The 18,789-nt window shown below is 38.3% G+C and overlaps 1 protein-coding gene across 2 annotated transcripts; it reads left to right on the top strand.

The window, feature by feature from the left end:
• Positions 1-6,564: 6,564 nt before the first annotated feature.
• On the top strand, positions 6,565-10,858 carry mettl27 (methyltransferase like 27). 2 transcript variants are annotated; one of them, XM_030782203.1, is made up of 6 exons: positions 6,565-6,637; positions 8,137-8,261; positions 8,752-8,880; positions 8,998-9,133; positions 9,388-9,480; positions 10,215-10,858. In XM_030782203.1, exons 2-6 carry the CDS (start codon positions 8,142-8,144, stop codon positions 10,421-10,423), a joined length of 687 nt encoding a protein of 228 aa, XP_030638063.1. In that variant the 5' UTR covers positions 6,565-6,637; positions 8,137-8,141; the 3' UTR covers positions 10,424-10,858. The 2 variants fall into 2 exon arrangements, with proteins under 2 accessions (XP_030638063.1, XP_030638064.1); XM_030782204.1 differs by lacking the exon at positions 6,565-6,637 and adding an exon at positions 6,852-6,919.
• Positions 10,859-18,789: the final 7,931 nt, after the last annotated feature.

Raw genomic sequence — 18,789 nt, 5'->3', positions numbered from 1 at the left:
GCTGGACAGTGTGTTACAAGTGACAATGTAAATATGTACAGTGTATGTTTCATCTCTCCAGGGCTGATCTTGATTTCAATTGATAAGGGTTTTGGACGTGACCCTTTGCCACCAGTTGCTAAATTCAACCTAGGTCTAACTCAGCCTTCTTCAGGAGAGGGACGGTACTGACTTTTGTGGCTAGACATACAATGCCATTCAGATGTGATTTTGATAATAGCCTGGGAATAAATAAAGTCACTGTAATAAGGTCCAGAAGTTCAGGTCTCAAGGTAGCCCAAGCTGAAGGGTAGGTCTGAGCCAAAAAAAGTCCACTGTGAGAAGCTCTTTAGAATACCTTTTATCTCCCTTGTAGATTAAAGTTGTGGTTTAGGAACTCTGCCAGTGATGGAAGGGTATTTCTATTATAATTTGTTTCATAGACATACATGCTGTAAGCCATGTTCTGATGCAAAAGTGTTGTAGATTTAAAAGAAAATGTTAACAGTTGTCCTTGAAACTTGAGGACTTCAATTTTTTTAGACAATGAAAACCCGTATTTCAATGTCTCTTGTTGTGTTACACAACAAACATCATTTTAAATGAATGGGAAGTCAAATTGAAGGTCATGGAAAGTTTGTTATTACGCAGCAATGATGAAGTTTCTTTAAAATATTTGGGTTGATCTCTCAACCTTAAATGTATTAAGTAAATCTTCGAGAATATGTACAAACAGTAGAATGTTCCTTTTAATAAGACTGCATTAAGAATGCTGAAGACAACATCTTATGAAGCAACATGCTCTGAATGAACAGCTGTTGCTGAGGATAGTCAATGAAGCTTAGCTATTGTTTGATCAAATTTTTCTTTGAATAAACGATCAGATATGAAGTAATCATTCCTGCTCAATGCCGTCTTTATTTCACAGGGCTAAATGGGGTTAACCTGCCAAAACACACTTTGTCGATAGTTTCAGCTGATGTTTACACTGAGTTGTCAGTTCATTAGCTCCACCTCTTTCCATGAAATAGAGAGATTGTTTGTTGTGTGCAAACAAAAGATATAAGTGACTTGGAATGGGGCATAGCACTTGGCTAATATGAGTTACATTGTTATGAGTGTGTCAGAAATAGTGACCTTCTTAGGGTTTGGACCCATAAATGTGTCTTTTTGTGTATCAAGAATGGTGCACTACCCAAAAAATATTCAGCAAACAAGATTCTTGCGGTCAGAAAGAACAGGTTAATGAAAATGACATAGATAGGCTGACACAACCTGTGTACAGTAATAAAGAATATAATATGTAACTTGGGGTACAACAGTTGAAAACCTGTTGGCTAATAATGCAAGCAGTATGTGAATATTATTATATTAGTTGCAATTTTGTTTTCGTTGCTTGGGGTTGTTTTGCTGTTACATGATTATCTGTGACTCTTTGTTGGTTAACCAGTGTGGCTGACTTTCTTTCTTACCCCTTTTCCAACCACAGGGAATGGGTTCTTGAACCACTTCCATTCAGGATTCTTTTAACCTTGGTGCCTTCTAGCGAACCAGTCTGTGTTTCTACCAGTTTTGAGCGGAACCATTGTAATCAAGGATGCGTCTGCAAGGGAGGGCGTTGCACAATGCACAACAGAAGTAAACAGTAGTAGCAAGATGGTGGATCACATTACCTGTAAGCTTTTGTTATTGCAGATATTTATTTTCATCCAAAAAACAACCATGGTCCAACTACTAATGATAAGAAGACGTAAAAGACTATTACATGCAAGATGAAGGGTATGTGAAAAAGTTTTCTTTGCAAGCGTATAGCCTACACGAGTGTAAATAAATGACGCACCCACTGATGTCGTCATGGTTTGCATTGGCAAAACCAGCTATTTTTTGGTTCCAGCTGGGAACCAACTTCTCAGATCCTGGACCAATTTATTTTTGGTCTAAACGCTCCGAACGGTTCAAAATTTGGTGCACGAACCAGAATGGAACCTGTTCCCTGTTGGTGGAAAAGTCTAATAGTTTAATTAGTTTAATACTGTGTAACACAGTTGTTGACTCAGAAGACCAAAGAGCAAAGACTTGAAAGAGTGAGGTCACATAATAAGGGGTATGGCATAGGGCTTCATCCTGGTCATGTCTTAGTATCGAGATGAATGAGATTCTATAAGGTAGATTCTGCTCTTCAAGTGTTCATAGTGAGGCTGAGTTTTAGAAAATGTTTTGGATCTTGGAGAAGCTCTTGGAAAACACCCCATGACCCATGGTTAACACATGGACGTCACCAGTGCTAAATTATATTATCAAGAATGAACAAGGATCAGTGGTTTTCATTATCTTCAAAATTGTGAAACCCAATTTCACAGGACCCTCACATACTGACTGACTGAACCAAATGCTTTCAATCCAGGATAAGTAGAACAGAGATTTAAGAAAGAGTTTTGTTGTTTCTCTTATTCCTCAGGTTTCTATGAGGTACTTTGATACAAAGGCAGTCACTTTCTCTTTTGGAATGCACATTCTGTCTTACAATTTTTCCATTTGATATTGGTCTCATCTGAACCCCAAAACTAGCTGGCTTGCCTTATCATGGTGGGGCTTGCTTTTAGGTTTGATAAACACAGCAATAAATGGAATGAGTGAGGAAAAAAATCAAAACATGTACACACACACACCACTCCGGGGCGTGCGTGTGGGACGGGGAGATGCATTTTCAAATATGGATGATCTAAATATAGCATCTTGTGAAACTAACCCTGCCTGCAAATACAGCACAATTTTGTAATTAATAGTGCTTCAGTTGAGCAAAAGTTTATCAACCTACTACTCATCCCACATGTAATTAACACCCCCCAGTTAAGCTGATTGCCATGAGAACTGCAGACTGGACCAGAACTGCTGGAGTTGAGGTTAAATTTGTAACTTAATCTATGCTTGGGGGTTCTCAAACAAATAAAATACAAAATAATTATGGCTATACACAATAATTAATTAGATTAAGTTTTATAAGACACTGATGGTTGCAAAAGATTACATTCCACAAGGCCCACATGGAAAACAGCCTACATTACATGTTGGCGCTTGAGTAATGCCTCAGGCAAAGAATGACAAATAAGTCATGTGAGTGTTCTCTGTGGAATGATTTTACTGTGGCTCCTGAGCCCAAACAGCAGCCTTCCACTCCAGAAACGCAGGCCAAGTACAGGAAAGCCCAGTATGAGCTAAAAAATGCAATAAAAACAGCCAAGGGACAATACAGGGAAAAGGTGGAGTCATGTCATAGCGGCTCCAACACCAGGCACATGTGGAGTGGGCTAAGGAAAGGAAAGGAAAACAAAGGAAAGCACTGTAGCGTGAGGGAGGTGCCTGCCTCTCTTCCAGAGGACCTGAACCTCTTCTACACTTGCTTTGAGAAACACACAAAGCCAGAGATCCTGCCAGAACAGGACAACTGCCCACTTCATATATCTCAGGCAGACCTGTGTAAATCCTTCAAAAAGGTAAATGTATGCAAAGCTCCTGGAACAGACAATATCCCAGGCCATGCACTCAAAGCATGTGCATACGAACTGGCAGATATCTTCCCAGACATCTTCAACCTTTCCCTGCTCCTGTCTGTAGTCCCCACATGTTTAAAGAAGACCACCATCATCCCAGTCCCAAAGAAACCAAACGTGAGTTGCCTAAATGACTACCGCCCAGTAGCACTCACCTTCATTGTCATGAAGTGTTTTGAGCAGATAGTCGAAAACCACATTACATTCTCTCTGCTCATCACACTAGACCCACTCCAGTTTGCCTGTAGGCCACAGATGATACGATAGCATTCACACTGCACACTGCCCTCTCCCACCTGAACCAGAAAACCACCAACGTGCGGATGCTGTTCGTCGGCTACAGCTCGGCTTTTAACACCATGGTGTCATCCAGACTCATCATGAAGCTCCAAGACCTGCGCATCAGTTCCTCCCTGTGCAAATGGATCCTGGACTTCCTGACGGGCAGACCACAGGCGGTGCGGATTGGCAATGCCACCTCCTTCACACTGACACTCAGCACTGGTGCCCCCCAAGAATGTGTGCTCAGCCCCATGCTGTTCTCCCAGTTCACCCACGATTGCACGACAGCTCCAACACTGAGATAAAGTTTGCTGACGACACCACCATCATCGGCTGCATCACAGATGGAGACAATTCTGCCTATAGAGGAGAGGTGAGAGCCCTGACATCGTGGTGTCAGGACAACAACATCCTGCTCAACGTCAGCAAGAACAAGGAACTGATCGTGAACTACAGGGGTACGCAAGGAGGGGGCCACGCCCCCATCCACATCGAGGGAGCAGCAGTGGAGAGTATTGGCTACTTCAGATTCCTGGGGATGAATATCAGTGAGGATCTGAGGTGGTGACACCACACAGGTGTGGTCGTGAAGGTAGCAAGGCAGTGGCTCCTCTTCCTCCGGCAGCTGAGGTGGTTCAGTGTGGACTCCAGGATACTCACCAACTTCCACAGGTGTACCATTGAGAGCATCCTGACTAGAGGTCAACCGATATATCGGTTTTGTGAAATATCGGCCACTATCGGCCCCTTTTGACATTAATCGGTTCATATCGTTATCAGCCTCCTCATATCAGTTTTGCCGATATTACAACTCGGTTCTCCTGAACTGTGATTACTGAGGTGTTATGTGATGTCTGAACACTTTATCTACTTTCTCAGTTTAAACCGTGTTTTTTCACTTTAGGTTTTTCCACATGATGTGGAAAAAACTAGATTTCTAACTAGATTTTTTCTAGTTTCAAGTTTGAAAAAGAATAATTATTTACTTAATAAAGTGGTATTAGTCTGAATATTGCCTGTTGTTTCTCATAGAAGGTGTTTGCAAACAAATCCATTATGATTCTCTTTATGTAGTTTTAATATTGCAACAGCCAAATATGATAAATGAATACTGGCCCAAAATATCAGCCAGATATCGGTTACTGGCCATCCAAAGCCATTAAATATCAATATCGGTATCGACTCTAAAAAATGCATATCGGTTGACACTCTGACTGGCAGCATCATGACCTGGTACAGCAGCTGCACCGCCCTCGACCACAAAGCTCCGCAGAGGGTGGCCAGATCAGCACAATGCATCACCAGGACTGAGCTGCCATCCATCCAGGACCTCTACAGCCAGTCCTGCAGGAGGAAGGCACAGCCATCCCAGCCACAGACTTTTCACGCTCCTGCCATCTGGCAGGCGGCACAGGAGCATCTGGACCCAAGTCAGCAGGTTCAGAGACAGTTTCTACCCTTCAGGCTATTGAACTGCTGACACTAACACTTGCACACACACCCGACACATGGCATACACTTACCTCACACAACTGGCCACTTAAAGGAAACTAATGTTTACACCATTACATTGTTTATCACAAGTCACTTTAACCATCAGAATTGCACTGCACTATTGCTTACATTGTTACATTATTTATATTGCTTACAACCAGCCACTTTAACTATATCAGTATGCACTGCACTGTTGTGAAACTTACTTATATGCCTTATTTCTACTTATACTACTATCTTACTTATTTTATTTATTATGTAAAGTTGAGTTGGCTCTGAGGCAAAGAATTTCATTAATAATGTTTGCATTGTTATCAAATATATGACAGTAAAGTTGAAACTTGAAACTTGCTGGCATGGGAAACAAAATTAAACAGCAAGTAGCCTACTATGCCTTTTACTCTCCACAATTCTTTCTCTCTTTCCCTGCGTTTCCCACAAAAACCTATGTTCTTTTTCTTAAAAAGGAATCACTAGATTGTTTACTTTTGGTGAGTGTCTGGATTGGCTAGATTCGTGTGTGGCAGTCATGTTCACATCTTTCTATGGTATCATGGGAGTTTAGCACAAGAAGAGACGTCCAAAACCTATTCTATTAATTGTAAAGAATTGACGTTATCAGCTGACGTGATTCAAGTGAATTTATGTTTTACATTTCCTTTAGATTTCCCACCTAAATGTCCTTTCTCTTGTGTCATCCCATTACACAAAAAAAATAAATAAATACTCTTCTAAATATTGACATGATTCAGACCAAAGAATGTGCAAATATGATCTGTATAATCTAACTAAGTGATATTAAGATTGAATGAAAAAACTTTTACGAGCTCTGCTCCACCTTCCAGTCCAGACGATGGCGGCAGTGCGCTTAATCATAGCGGGGTAAACGCAGTACAAGTCATAAAAGAAGAAGAGTTTGAACGAGGTCCTAACTATCGTTTTTTCTTTGCGAAATGTAAATATTGCAGTTTCTCTAGTCCCACCGCTTAGGACAGTACGTGGAACTTGCTACAGCCAACATTAATACATTCTTAATTTATGTTAAAGTGAGCCCCAACACTTTCCTTCAGAGAGGGAGAATAATATAGTTTGATGTTGCACATTGTGTATCCGACTGAGTTACCTTGTTATTTATCGTTTACCTGATACTTTAGCGCTGACGCTGTCGATTATGAATTCATCCGTGTCGTAGACTATGTATTAGGGTCGAAGTCAAACAAATTCCTTCTCTTTCAAATGACCGCCACACTTGGCAAACGAAGTTCATCAGCATTTTGTTACGTTCGCTGACGTGGACACATTTACTGGATTTGGAAGTAATTAGTCTTGAGGTACATAAGTAGTCCGATTTTTTTAAATCCTGCTAGCTAAGGCATAACATTTATTTCTTAATGCTGTGATGCGCAACTGAAAGTCACTCATATCTTTATAAAGGATATGGTGATTAATGGTAATTTGTGTATGATCTCAGAAAATGTAGCAAATTTTAGAACACTATTACAGTCATAGCTGTAAACTCTCCGGGGACAGGAGATGATATTACGCAATAAATGTACCAGTATGAAATTAACATCGAGAGAATCTATATGTTTCTGTCAAGTTATTCTGTTAAGGTAAGGCACCAAATTATCCTCAAGCCTGATTAAAACTAATTGTAATCGCACTGACCAAATATTTAATTCTGATGTAATCAGTGGCGGATTTAGGTATGGGCGACAGGGGTAGCCGCACAGGGCGGCATCTTGCCGTGGGTGGCACGGGTCGTCCGCATAAAAAAATTCGGAATGGTGACATTTGCGTGATCGGTTTTCTATCGCTCGTTTGCACGTCACGTCAATGATATCATGTCGCCGTGTGGGTCAGTTACCCTTGTCGAAGTGGGTACTGAGGTAGGGAGAGCGGGGGAATCTATCAAAAAGCGCACCTCTAGCTTTGTATAGTACTAATGCAATTTGTAAAATCAGTCACATTACGATATTCTACCAAATAAACCACAATTCATTTATAACACAATGATATATAGTTTCTAGTTGCTATATACTTTATAGTTGTTGCATTTTTTTTGGTTTGTGCGAAATTGTCTCAATAAAAAATACAGTTAGTGCAGAATGGTGCTTTTGTTTGTTAGCGGGAGGTAGACGCACAACTTTGGGCACTGAAGGAGGCCCAGGGCGCCATACAGGCTAGAACCGCTACTGGATGTAATATTTTATGGAACGTCTTTGGTTTTAGCACTGGATATTTTAAATTAATCTGGATAGTGAGTTATGTTAAACCCTCACTTTTCAGCCCTATATTAAATGTATATTTGTGACAAGGACTGCTCACAAGCCTTGTGTGGAGAATAAGGTTAACAGAAGTTACTAATACTCACTATATGAGACTGGGAAATATCTTGTCACATCTGCTGAGTTCTGAGGCTCAAAACAGATTTTACAAGCTTTCTCTTGCATTATTCTAAGAAAGACAGAAGCATTGCAGTAAATAGCTCCCAGACTTAGCTTTGACACTGATGCCAGCTTTCATCCTGCTTTCTGGGAGGTACCTTATGTACACAGAATTTCAGGACTGTATAAAAAGAAAACAAAAGTCAGCATGATTGTATGAAACCCTGCTTCAACATATAACCTTCAGCCTAGTTAACATAAAGGTAACTCTAGCTAATAAGAATGAAAAGTTATCAAAATATTAAATAAATAAATAATGATGATGATGATGATTTTTAGAGCATTGGTCAGGTGAGGTCATAAGATAGCATATAACTGTAGCATTTTTCAACTGGGGCTACAGACAAAGCTTGTTTTTTTTTTGTTTTGTTTTTTTTATAAAGCCATAATGGCAGATGCCTCCAGGAGCTTTTCTGATGTGAGGAATGTGATCCTGTCTGCTCATGAAAACACGGGCACACAAGCCAAAACTGATTTCTACAATGGCTGGGCTGAGAACTACGAGCAGGTGACTCACTCTAACTAAACTGTTTCCCAATTCTGTGGTGAATAACAGCCATATGTCAGATAGTCACTTCTTGCAGTGACTAAACTATGGATATGTGTGTGTGTTTCATTCAGGCCATTAAATTTTACCAAGTCCTTTAGCTAATTGGTCTTGAGTGGCGTTTGCATAGTTTGACTTTCCCTATAGTGGTAAATGTAAATGCTACCACTAATTTGGTTGCGCTTAACTATTATCAGTCCACTGCACATTTACTCATAGACTGTCTCAGTTGCAATTTTTATATCATAATCAGCTATAAACAGTTTTCATTCCTGTAAAAATAACAAGAACTCCAAGACACTGAAAATCCTCAGTACTTACCACTGGGTTTATTCATGTATGCATGTTTGTTTTTACCAAAACAGAATGTGTGTTTGTTTTAAAAATAAATATTCTGTAGCAATTACAGAGAAATATACTAAGACAAAATAGTTACTGATTTCTCCCTTAGGATGTGGCAATACTGGAGTACCAGGCTCCCTTTCTCGCAGCAGAATGCATTGCCACATATTTCAAAGGGGACAGAGCCGAGGCAACTGTTTTGGACGTGGCTTGTGGGACAGGTTTGGTTTCCTTGGAGGTACACTAGTGGGAGAGTGTTCTTTTTGGAAAAACTGGATGATATACATATCAGCTCTGTTGATGCTCATGAGTTTAATGTCTTAATTTGTTTCAATCGTTCTCTCGTTGACTGCAGCTGAAGAAAAAGGGATTTAACCATTTTGTTGGGGTGGATGGGAGTGAAGGTATGCTGGAATTGGCCAGAAAGAGGGGGGTCTATCAGGAACTCAGACGACAAATGCTTGGTCCGGAATCTCTCACTGCTGAAGCTGGTAATGAACTTTCCCAGAGTCTTGATACATCCCCACAGACAGTAATACTGCACAATAATGTCATGCTTTTCTATTTAAATATGCAAAACAGCCAAAACATGAATTTCTACTTAGGGAACATTGTTTCCTGTCATTTGTAGTCAAAGGAAAAAGAAAGGGCCCTCATTCTGCATTCGCAGCACCTCATTCATATATACTTTAGCAATAGGAAAATGATGATAATGTTATAAATGTCGTCATCTTCTCTGTTGCAGGGACGCATGATGTTGTTGTTATTGTTGGCGCTTTGAGTGTTGGTCAGGTTCCAGTTGGTGTGATCAGAGACCTCTGGCAGGCCACAAAGCCAGGTGAGTTTACCCTTTTTATTGCCTTCTCAACACTGTCTGTAAAGCACTAATGCAGTGCAGTTTTTCTGTTTACATTTACAAACAGGAAAGTGTGTTTTCCCAGTACATTTTGAAATATGCTATTAGGATGTTATCAGTACAGTAAATCAGCACAATTCAAATTCTCCTTATCTAAGTTAATTTTATTTAGTGGGTCAGAATTGGCTCATATTTCCACTGTTGTGGTTATCTCAGTGTATAATCATTTGGTTAAATCAATTTTACTTTACTGTCATCCATTCATTATTACTACTACTATTACTATTACAACTACTACCAACACAGATCATATGATGAGTTATTTTTGCTATAAGATTAAAATTAGCAGCAAACTCCGCAGTCTTTGGATGTGACCTTTACCCTTGCTCTTCTCCTCCTTCCCTAAACTGTGATTTATATGGTTTTGTCTCAGGGAAAAGACTTGCAACTTGCCTTGCTGTATTACTGAATTAAATTATTACTGAATTCCATGGCTTATTTGATGAGTTGTGCAAAATTAACAGCCTTTTCATGGTATCATTATTCTTGTGCTTAGACCATTAAATGCTTTTGGGTTGCCTGTTTTGTGCCTGAACTGATGCCATTTCATGGGTGTATATTTTATATTTTTATATGTATATTTTGTCTTATAGAGCATGTCAGTTACAAAATTCCCCTCACTTCACCATTCACCCAAATGATTTTTTTGTTCACAGGGGGCTATATCTGTATGACAACCAGATCAAACCTTGATAACCGTGAATATAAGGCTGAGCTGGAGCGAGTGATGAAGAGTATGGAAGAGGAGGGAAAGTGGAGCCAGGTGACAGTCAGTGAGGTGGAAAAGTGGGAAAGAGCTGTGTCTGAGCAGGAGACAGGCTACATATCTGGAGCTGTCTATCTCTATAGACGGAGTTTACCATAAACAATGTGGTGAAAAGACAGACAGGGGATTTTTCTTCTTCATTGTTGGAAAAATAATTGGAAGCACCGAGTCTTTTGTCAGTTCAATCAAACTGCTTTGCTGCTTCTTGTCCTGGGAACTGAACTGGAGCACTGTCACAAACTGCATGGATTACCATTTTAGCCAAAAACCTGATGAAATCTTACAGGACACTTAAGGTTTCAGCAATATTTCAGCAGGACAATGACCAGAAGACGACATAAAAGAGGGAAATGGTCACTTTGGCCATAAAACTAACCCTTTCCAATGACCATCTCGGGTCTTTGAATGTGAACTGTTTTCAAAACTGGGAGTTTCAGTTGAAGAAGTGTAGTCCCTGAGGGAAGACAAAAAAGGATATGAAAGATCTTGAATGCCTCTGTATAGAGGGGATTTTTCTCTCTTACTGTGTTCTTCAAACTCCCATGTTAGAAAAACCCATACAGTCATCCAGTTCAAATGTGTAAATTTGCTTCATTCTATTGAATCATTCATTAAATTAAATATTTTCCTCAGTTTAAACACTGATAATTGGTTTGTATTCTTGGAAGTCATTTCAGATAAAAGCATCTGCTAATTGAATTAATAAATGTGAAACCGTTGTCCAATATTAGTGTTACATATTTGGTTATTTTTTTATGTAAACTAGTTCAACTGGTACTCCAAAAAAGAAACTACATACTTTGTGATGGTGAAATTTATTTTATTCAGTCATTTTCTGTTTTAAAGATGACAATTTAATATTGTGAAACCGAAGATGACAAATTTTTAAGAATCTTATCAAGATTGTCAGATCACAGTTTGATTTCCGCAATGAGGAAACTAGTGAAGGCATTGCTCTTGAATGCAAAACAGGATTCAGCAGCTTTGGAAAGTGACCTGGCACAATGTTTTGAGTACAAATGATCCAAGTACTTTCCAACAAATTCATGAAAGTTGCTGTAGAAATGGATATGTCAGACATCGATATGATCTCGTACAACGAGCTCAGAAATGAAGTAGCAAAAGAGTTAAGGAATACCAAAGCTGACCGGTACATTTCCATGACATAGGAGGCAAAAGAGACAGCTCCAATTTCTAAACACATTAATGGCTTACTCATACTGAAGCACACATGAAAGAAAACGGTACTTTAAGTTGTAGGTAAACTGATATTCCACGGAAGGGACTAATCATATTTAATGGTTACTGAATCATTTAAGAGACCTGCCAGCAATCTCAAGCCAACTGGCGTTTTCATAACCAGTATCATTAAACAGAAAAAATAAAATGTATTTGAATTGCTCTAATCAAACAGAAGTACTTTAAATACTTAACAAATTGGCTGCATCCAATTAAGGAGATTTTTGTATATTGGTTATAGAATTTTTAAAGAGGTACATTCTAACTGAACCAGTCATTAGCCAGCCTACCGGAAAGTTTTGTTACCAGAATGTTCCCTGGAGAGTGAAAACAAACAGGAATGATACCTGCAGGTCAAGCATGTAATTATGTACCACAGGGATCCTTACAGCTCTATCAAAGGTTTTAGAAAAAGTGGTGGGAAACTGACATTGAATGCAGCCAATAAATTACCTACTGACATATGTGATTACTAGTACCAGTTGCAATTTGGATTTCAACCAAAGTCTTCCAGAAATGGCTCACATTTCTATCTTCTGACAAGAACACAAACATACACTGACAAGGGAAATTTAGAGGGGCTTCCAAGACTTTAAAAAGTGTTTGATGAAGCAGGTGACAATATTCTTATCTCTAAACTTTCCAAATATAAATTTTCTAAAAAGGTATCATGCTTTGAACCCAGTTACCGGAATTAAGAGCCCACAGGGATCAGAGTTCAGACCCCCCGAGTCTGGTCAAGGGCCTGGTATTCAGTTGTACATGGCTGACATAATTATGTCTGTATATGACAACACTGCTGTCTGAGTCACCATACACCTGTCCGTTTTTGTGTGTTTGACAGGTAACGTTAAAAGATTGTTGTCCGTATGAAACTTACATCAACTCAAACTGATGTAGTATTCATATTAATTTAGCACCTTACATCAAGTATTTAGGTGTAATATTGGACCATCACTTAAAAAAAAAAAAAAAAAAAAAAAGATTAGGGCTATAAAAGTCAAACGTGTCAACATTCCAATTTATACAGTGAAATACTGTCTAACATTTGATGCTCCAAACATACATATGTATTCCATGTTCCTAAAAAGTGTCTCAGTGACTTAGAGAAACCTTGACAGGCAAAGTAGTTGTACAATAAAAAGTCCTTGACAATCTCAGCATTCTGGCATCATTAGAAAACCTAATCAAGTTTGACAGTTTCATTAAATCTCTAATCTGAAAACGTTTGCATAACCAGGCTCCTCAGGCTATGAGTGACATGATGAGACCTCCGCAAACTTTTGGTTTGTTGAAATGTCTTGTTTAGCTTTCTCTGTACATTTCCCACAAACGTGCAGTTGAATACAAATCAATCCCTGAACTCTGTTTAGACTGTCTTACTAATCAAATATTTAAAAAAGAAAAAAAAAAAAAACAGACTGTCCATGGGGACTTGACATGAAATTACTGAAAAAAAAAAATCCTGAGGGTGGAACAGAATAGAAAAATTTGAGAGACATCTAACTATCTGATCTTTTTGTAACAAAAAGGCAGAGGTCTCATTGGCTCTGTCATTGCTTACAAGCATGCTTTGCTTTAGGTCTGACTGCTCGAATGAACAGACACATCATTAGTAATTTCAGACCAAAGCTCTGACACTTTAAAAATTCTCTCTGTGCAGCACGATGTGTCGCTCAGTGATGTGAATCTATCTGAAGACTTTTAAAAGATCAAAATCATCATCTTGCATAGAATAAATAATCAAGATCCTCTTTAGTACTTTCAGATGTGTTCAAATTTAGTACTGTTCAAATGACAGAACAGATAACCTCTTAGAAATGCATAGTTATTAATATATTTTAAGTGTGAAAGCCCTCTGTGCCCAGTCTGCCATAGGCAACAACACACCAGAAATAAATAAATAAGTTCATTGATGCAAGTTCATATGTAATGTATGTTACAGAATGTGTTGATCTGCCTAGACTGTTCTCTGCTTTTGGAGAGTGAGCAAATGTTTTGTACCTAGAGAAAGGTTATAGGGACAGAAGTTGATACCGTGAGGTTTTAAGTTCAGTCCGTCAATCTGGTGCAAAAAAAGAAAAAAAAAACATGATTCTTCAAAAAAGAATTTCTGAAATGGGTTTCATCAATGCAGAAGTGTCTCAGCTCATGGAAAAAAAAAAAGATACATTTCATTTCATGCTGGGTTGTTGTATCCCATTCCATTTTGTGTGAAGGAGCACTTGAAAGAGAAGTAGGAAAGTATAATTCTTCTCACCTTTAAACAGCTGTTGTGATCCTGCATGTACATGACATGACAATGCTAGCGGACATTCTTTCATCCCCACACGTATAACAATCCGCTACAGTTGGTGACTTATTTTGCGTCATCAACAAGAAAGAGAGCCGTAACTTATAACAGTAATAGTGGAGATGTTTATTCGCAAAATGAGTACATGAGGAAAACATAAACTGATGTCATGCGATGTATCATTTTGAATAAATAAGACATTTTACAAATGACCTTTTGTTGTTTTGTTTTGTTTTGTTAATCCGAGTCACATTTGGTGGATTCATATTGAAAAAAAGAAAACTTGCAGTGTTTTGCTGACTGATGGGTTTGTCATGTGTGGTCTGCTCAGAGGTCTTAAGAGAAAGAAAAAACAACAGCCCTAGTTAAACATACAGGTCTAAGCCTCTATGGTCCTTATTCAGACTTCTCAGTACAGACTACAGTTGTGGAGAGCTTAGGTAACCTAGGAATTTGAGATGGGGTTCTCAATTTGGCAAGATAATATAGGCCTAAGTCATTTTTGAGCAGGCAATTTACAAATTATCTTACAAATTATCAGAGCCACAAATGTGTGGGTCCTCATCTGTGTAATGGCTATTTTTTAACTGGATCACCATAATTCATGTTTTTGTATGGTATGTTTGTACCGTGACATTAAAATAGTGATTGACACAATATTATTTGTAGTTATAGAATAAAGTATGCATTTTGTACCTTGCCTGCACAATCATTTTCCTTTGTGGTGGCATTCGTGGGTTACCACACCTGGTTTCCTCCTTCACAGAAGATGCTAACAATGGCTTCTATGGCTAATCTCCTTATAACCATAATGCAATTTGACACAGTACTTAAGTTGTGTCTAGATATGGCAGTCATTCCTGACTGAGTAGTGGCTAGGTAACTGAGGACTATTGTGCCAAATAAAGACTAGTTGTTGTGTATGTCTTGCCCAGTGTCTGCTTGATCCAGCTATGAATGTTACTAGCATCTGTGTTTAGGAAAGAGAAACTGTGTATAGAACGATCTCTGTAGAGTAGAGACAAGCAGACTGACTGCACCCAGTCTGAACGTGTGTTTCTGACACTGGGGCTGTTGTCAGTAAATACATCTTGAAGATAAAACTAGGCTTTCCTGATTCCTTACAAGTACCCTAAACAAACATTTCACTTACTTAACAAAGGCCCAACAAGCAGCATGCATGAAGTCTCCAAACAAAACCGTATTTGACAGAAACCTCAGGAATAAAAGTAACACTGATAGTTTCACAGAAATTACTGTGGGTAAAAAAACAACTGCTAACTCTGTAGTTTTGCATAGAGAAACAAACAAGGAATCTGTCAGAAGTATCTCAAAAAGGCACCTCAGATTACATGGTATAATCATCATCAAATATGTAGTAATGAATATGATTAGGTAAATGACTGTTTTCTTGATGATATTTCCTTGTTGTCTTGTATATATGTAAAATGCAGCATTTTCATATTCTGTCTTTGTAGAACTTTGATGTTTCACAACATGATTATAGCCCCTGCCATGTTTTACTTTGACAGAACATAGAATAATTCATTTTGCCTATGTGCATAATTTTTATTTTTATACATGAGTGCTTATTGGATTAGCTCAGGCTATAGCCAAGCATGGACTATGTATAGCTCTTTAGTGGGTGTCTCCTTCCATCTTAGACTGGAAAATACTACCAACATCACGATAATGTAAGTAAGAAAGACTATTTCTGACAACTACAGAACAAAACAAGAGTAATTGCATTAAAGCAACTCAGTAATGATTGATTAGAACTGATCTTTTTTCAAACAATAGATTGATTTGCATATTTGGATGTCCAAGGTCATCTATTGTGGGTAATACTCTACAGTCTGAATACATTACTGCTACAGTACTGAATGACACCAATAGAGGACGATCTTTCCACATAAATACTGAATCATCAGAAATTGCATTTAATCTTCTAGTACTTTTCCCCCCAAAACACTCTTTATCCACTATGGTACTGTCTCAGACATTGAGATGTTGTGTCGCAGTAAAGAATACTCTATCAACACATGACCATAGAGTGTTTACTCTCAGCTCACTAAATGACACATTTTTAGTTGGGTTACAAGAATATAGTTATGACTTTTTCAACATCTTATGTCTCCCTTCCATCTAAAAGTAAAGGAGCCTGTGTTTTTTCTGGTCTGAGTGATTTCTTGAAGTGTGGTTACTTGGAGAAGTTGAGCATGCTCAGTAATTTGGATGAAATAAAAAGTGGGATGATGGGGCCCAGTGATGTATAATATGATTTATGTCTGGTCATGAGGAGTGTAATAGTGGCACTTGGTCACTGTGCAAATAAACCTGACAGAAAAATATACGCTTGATAATCAGTGTTCCTGTCTTTGAACATTTTATAGGTGCTAATGTGTGTTCAGCATGCCTGTCTGTACTCTAACCTGTGTTATAAAAGAGGCTGAAATGCTGAGAGGAGCAAACTTTAGAGCATAGCAAGCACGTGAGACTTGGCATTCTCATTTATCTGGAAGAATTTATGAAGCGGGCAGTGGAGCCTATTTATGCAATTCAATCATGTCATTTGACAATTTGTATTTCTAAAGGTAGCCTAAACATACTGATTAATACAGGGATTTATCTAGAAAACATTTTTTTGGGGATATAAGTAATAAGGAGCATAAACTGAAAACCGACCCTTTTGTGTTGTTAGAATAGGTGATTTTATGGGGCATCCAAAGAGTCAGCTCTGCTCTACATGGCACCGCACAGGTCCAAACAGCCACAGTTATTGTAAATAGAGACGAAAAAAAAAAAGAAAGAAAAGAAAAAAACATGGTTCCAGGTCAGTTAAACTGTGACTGAATGTATTGGATGACGCCATTCTCAGTAATATGGAAGAGACTGTGCATCCCTCTTCTGCTTCATTGTGGGGAAGAGATAAGGAGGACGCCCCAGGAGGAGTTTAGCTTTATGAAATAAAAGAGGGTTAGGGAGCAATCTACAGTCCATTTTTTAGCAAGCCTCTCAGTAAACAAACATTTACTGGGCTCATGAGAAAGAACAGAGCCGAATTTAGATATGCAATGTCCGAGCAAAATATTCAAGACTCTTAGATATCCACCTTTGTCTTGTAAAAGCTCTCATAAACTCAGTCGTTTGAATATTAATCCCTGTGCATTCCAAGACAACAAAGGGAAATGAACCATTACTCAAAGTTAGATAACAAAAAACATTTTTTTTAAAAGAAGATAAATTTACAAAAGGATACTAGGAGAAGTTAATAGTCATAGCAGAATCCTGTCCCATTTCCAGCACTAAACACTTCAACCCACTGAACACATACTTATACACAAGTGGAAGAGATGATCCCTAGTCAGAACTGCCCATGCTAAGTCAGATGAGCAACTTCTCTCAGCCTTACTACAGGCTGTTACCAACTAAGAAAACAGATACAATACACCTACCCTACTGTCCTAACCTCAAAGAAAGTGAGAAATGTATATCACATTCCATATCATGTAAGACTGGAGATAATATTTTCAAATAAGCTACAACAACAAAATTTTTTTCTTTCATAACATTTTACATTTTATAAGATTTCACAATTTTTTTTTTTTTTTTGCTTATATTAGTCCCTTTCATATAAAATGTTGCCAAAGCAACTGTGTCTCCTGCCTAACAAATGTTTGGACATTTAGCAGCTCTTGGGAATTTCAAAGCTGATTCAAACATACACTGACTGTCATCCATTGGTAAGAAAACCTATTTGGATGAAGGAGCACTGTTAGATTGTGCTAACTTTTACCATTTTCAGCTTGCAACACCATACATAATCAATTGCAGGTCAGTGTTCATTGAAGTTATCTCTTTCATCCTTGGGAACGGACACATCTTTGCTTTGAAAGAATAGATTGTGATTTAATTGGGTTTTTCTGCGAGTCCAACAGGCAATGCTTTGAACTGTAAAGGTTAAATAATGAAATATTCATCCATGAACTTCAGAACAGAACAGTATTTTTTTTTCAAACATGACAAAATGGCTTCGTGAAAAGAACATTTGTTTTGAGTGGCACTGAGGATTCATTTCATTGCATGCTGTTTTGAGGTACATTTATGTAACACAAACCTAACAAAGTATATCTTTGTATTGTCACATTTTTTTCATGCAAAAATACATATGTTCTTACAGACTAACACATTTGAAGTGTTGACATATTCAGAAGCATTTAATTATTAAAATGTTTAGTTTTGGTTTTATTTTAAACTATTGCTACTTTTAAGTTATAACAAACCCTTTACATCACGTCTTGCTAGCTTGATTACAACATATCAACGTGACATTAGGCTCACATGCACATAACTGGTTGTTATTCCTAACAAACATGCCTTTTTTAATCTTGGAAAGTGCCTCAGTCAATTACAAGGAATGATTGTTCAAAGTTTCCCATCCTCCATCCGAACACATCACGGCTTGTTTGTTCAGACCGTATCTACCAGAGTGCACAGCAACATACAAGAGACTGAGAGAGATGCGCGGGACATGAACATAGTAACTCTTGTGTTTGATCAGATCATTTAGTCATTGCATGAAGGGGGAATGGAAATTAAAAATGCTTCCAATGACAGTGAGTGTCGTATTTGCATCGAGTAGTAACACCCTGGGTTATGTCGTGGAGAGCAACTAAAACGAAACAATTTAGCACCCAACCAGTACTGTTTCTGTCTTATATTTATGCCCAGGCAAAGACTAAAAAAAAACAAAAAAGGAATGAAATCCCTCACCATCAGGGAGTGAAGATGGATGAATGGGGAAAACGACTGTGATGGAGCAGATAAAATGATCATTTTGTAAAAGATTATATCTGCATCCCAAACAACCTGTGGAATCCCACATATCGAGAATACTGGCCCCCTATCATTTTGATCTCCATTAAAAAATGCA

The sequence above is a fragment of the Chanos chanos genome, chromosome 8 (assembly GCF_902362185.1).
Source record: "Chanos chanos chromosome 8, fChaCha1.1, whole genome shotgun sequence".
NCBI lineage: Eukaryota > Metazoa > Chordata > Actinopteri > Gonorynchiformes > Chanidae > Chanos > Chanos chanos.
This window is presented reverse-complemented; position numbering and strand designations above follow the sequence as displayed.

Bases quoted from the DNA above. Each gene is read 5' to 3' on its own strand.
- mettl27 (XM_030782203.1), top strand. From the start codon at position 8,142: ATGGCAGATGCCTCCAGGAGCTTTTCTGATGTGAGGAATGTGATCCTG. The intron at 9,134-9,387 runs GTAATGAACTTT...TCTCTGTTGCAG, and splicing joins ATCTCTCACTGCTGAAGCTG to GGACGCATGATGTTGTTGTT. The intron at 9,481-10,214 runs GTGAGTTTACCC...TTTTGTTCACAG, and splicing joins CTGGCAGGCCACAAAGCCAG to GGGGCTATATCTGTATGACA.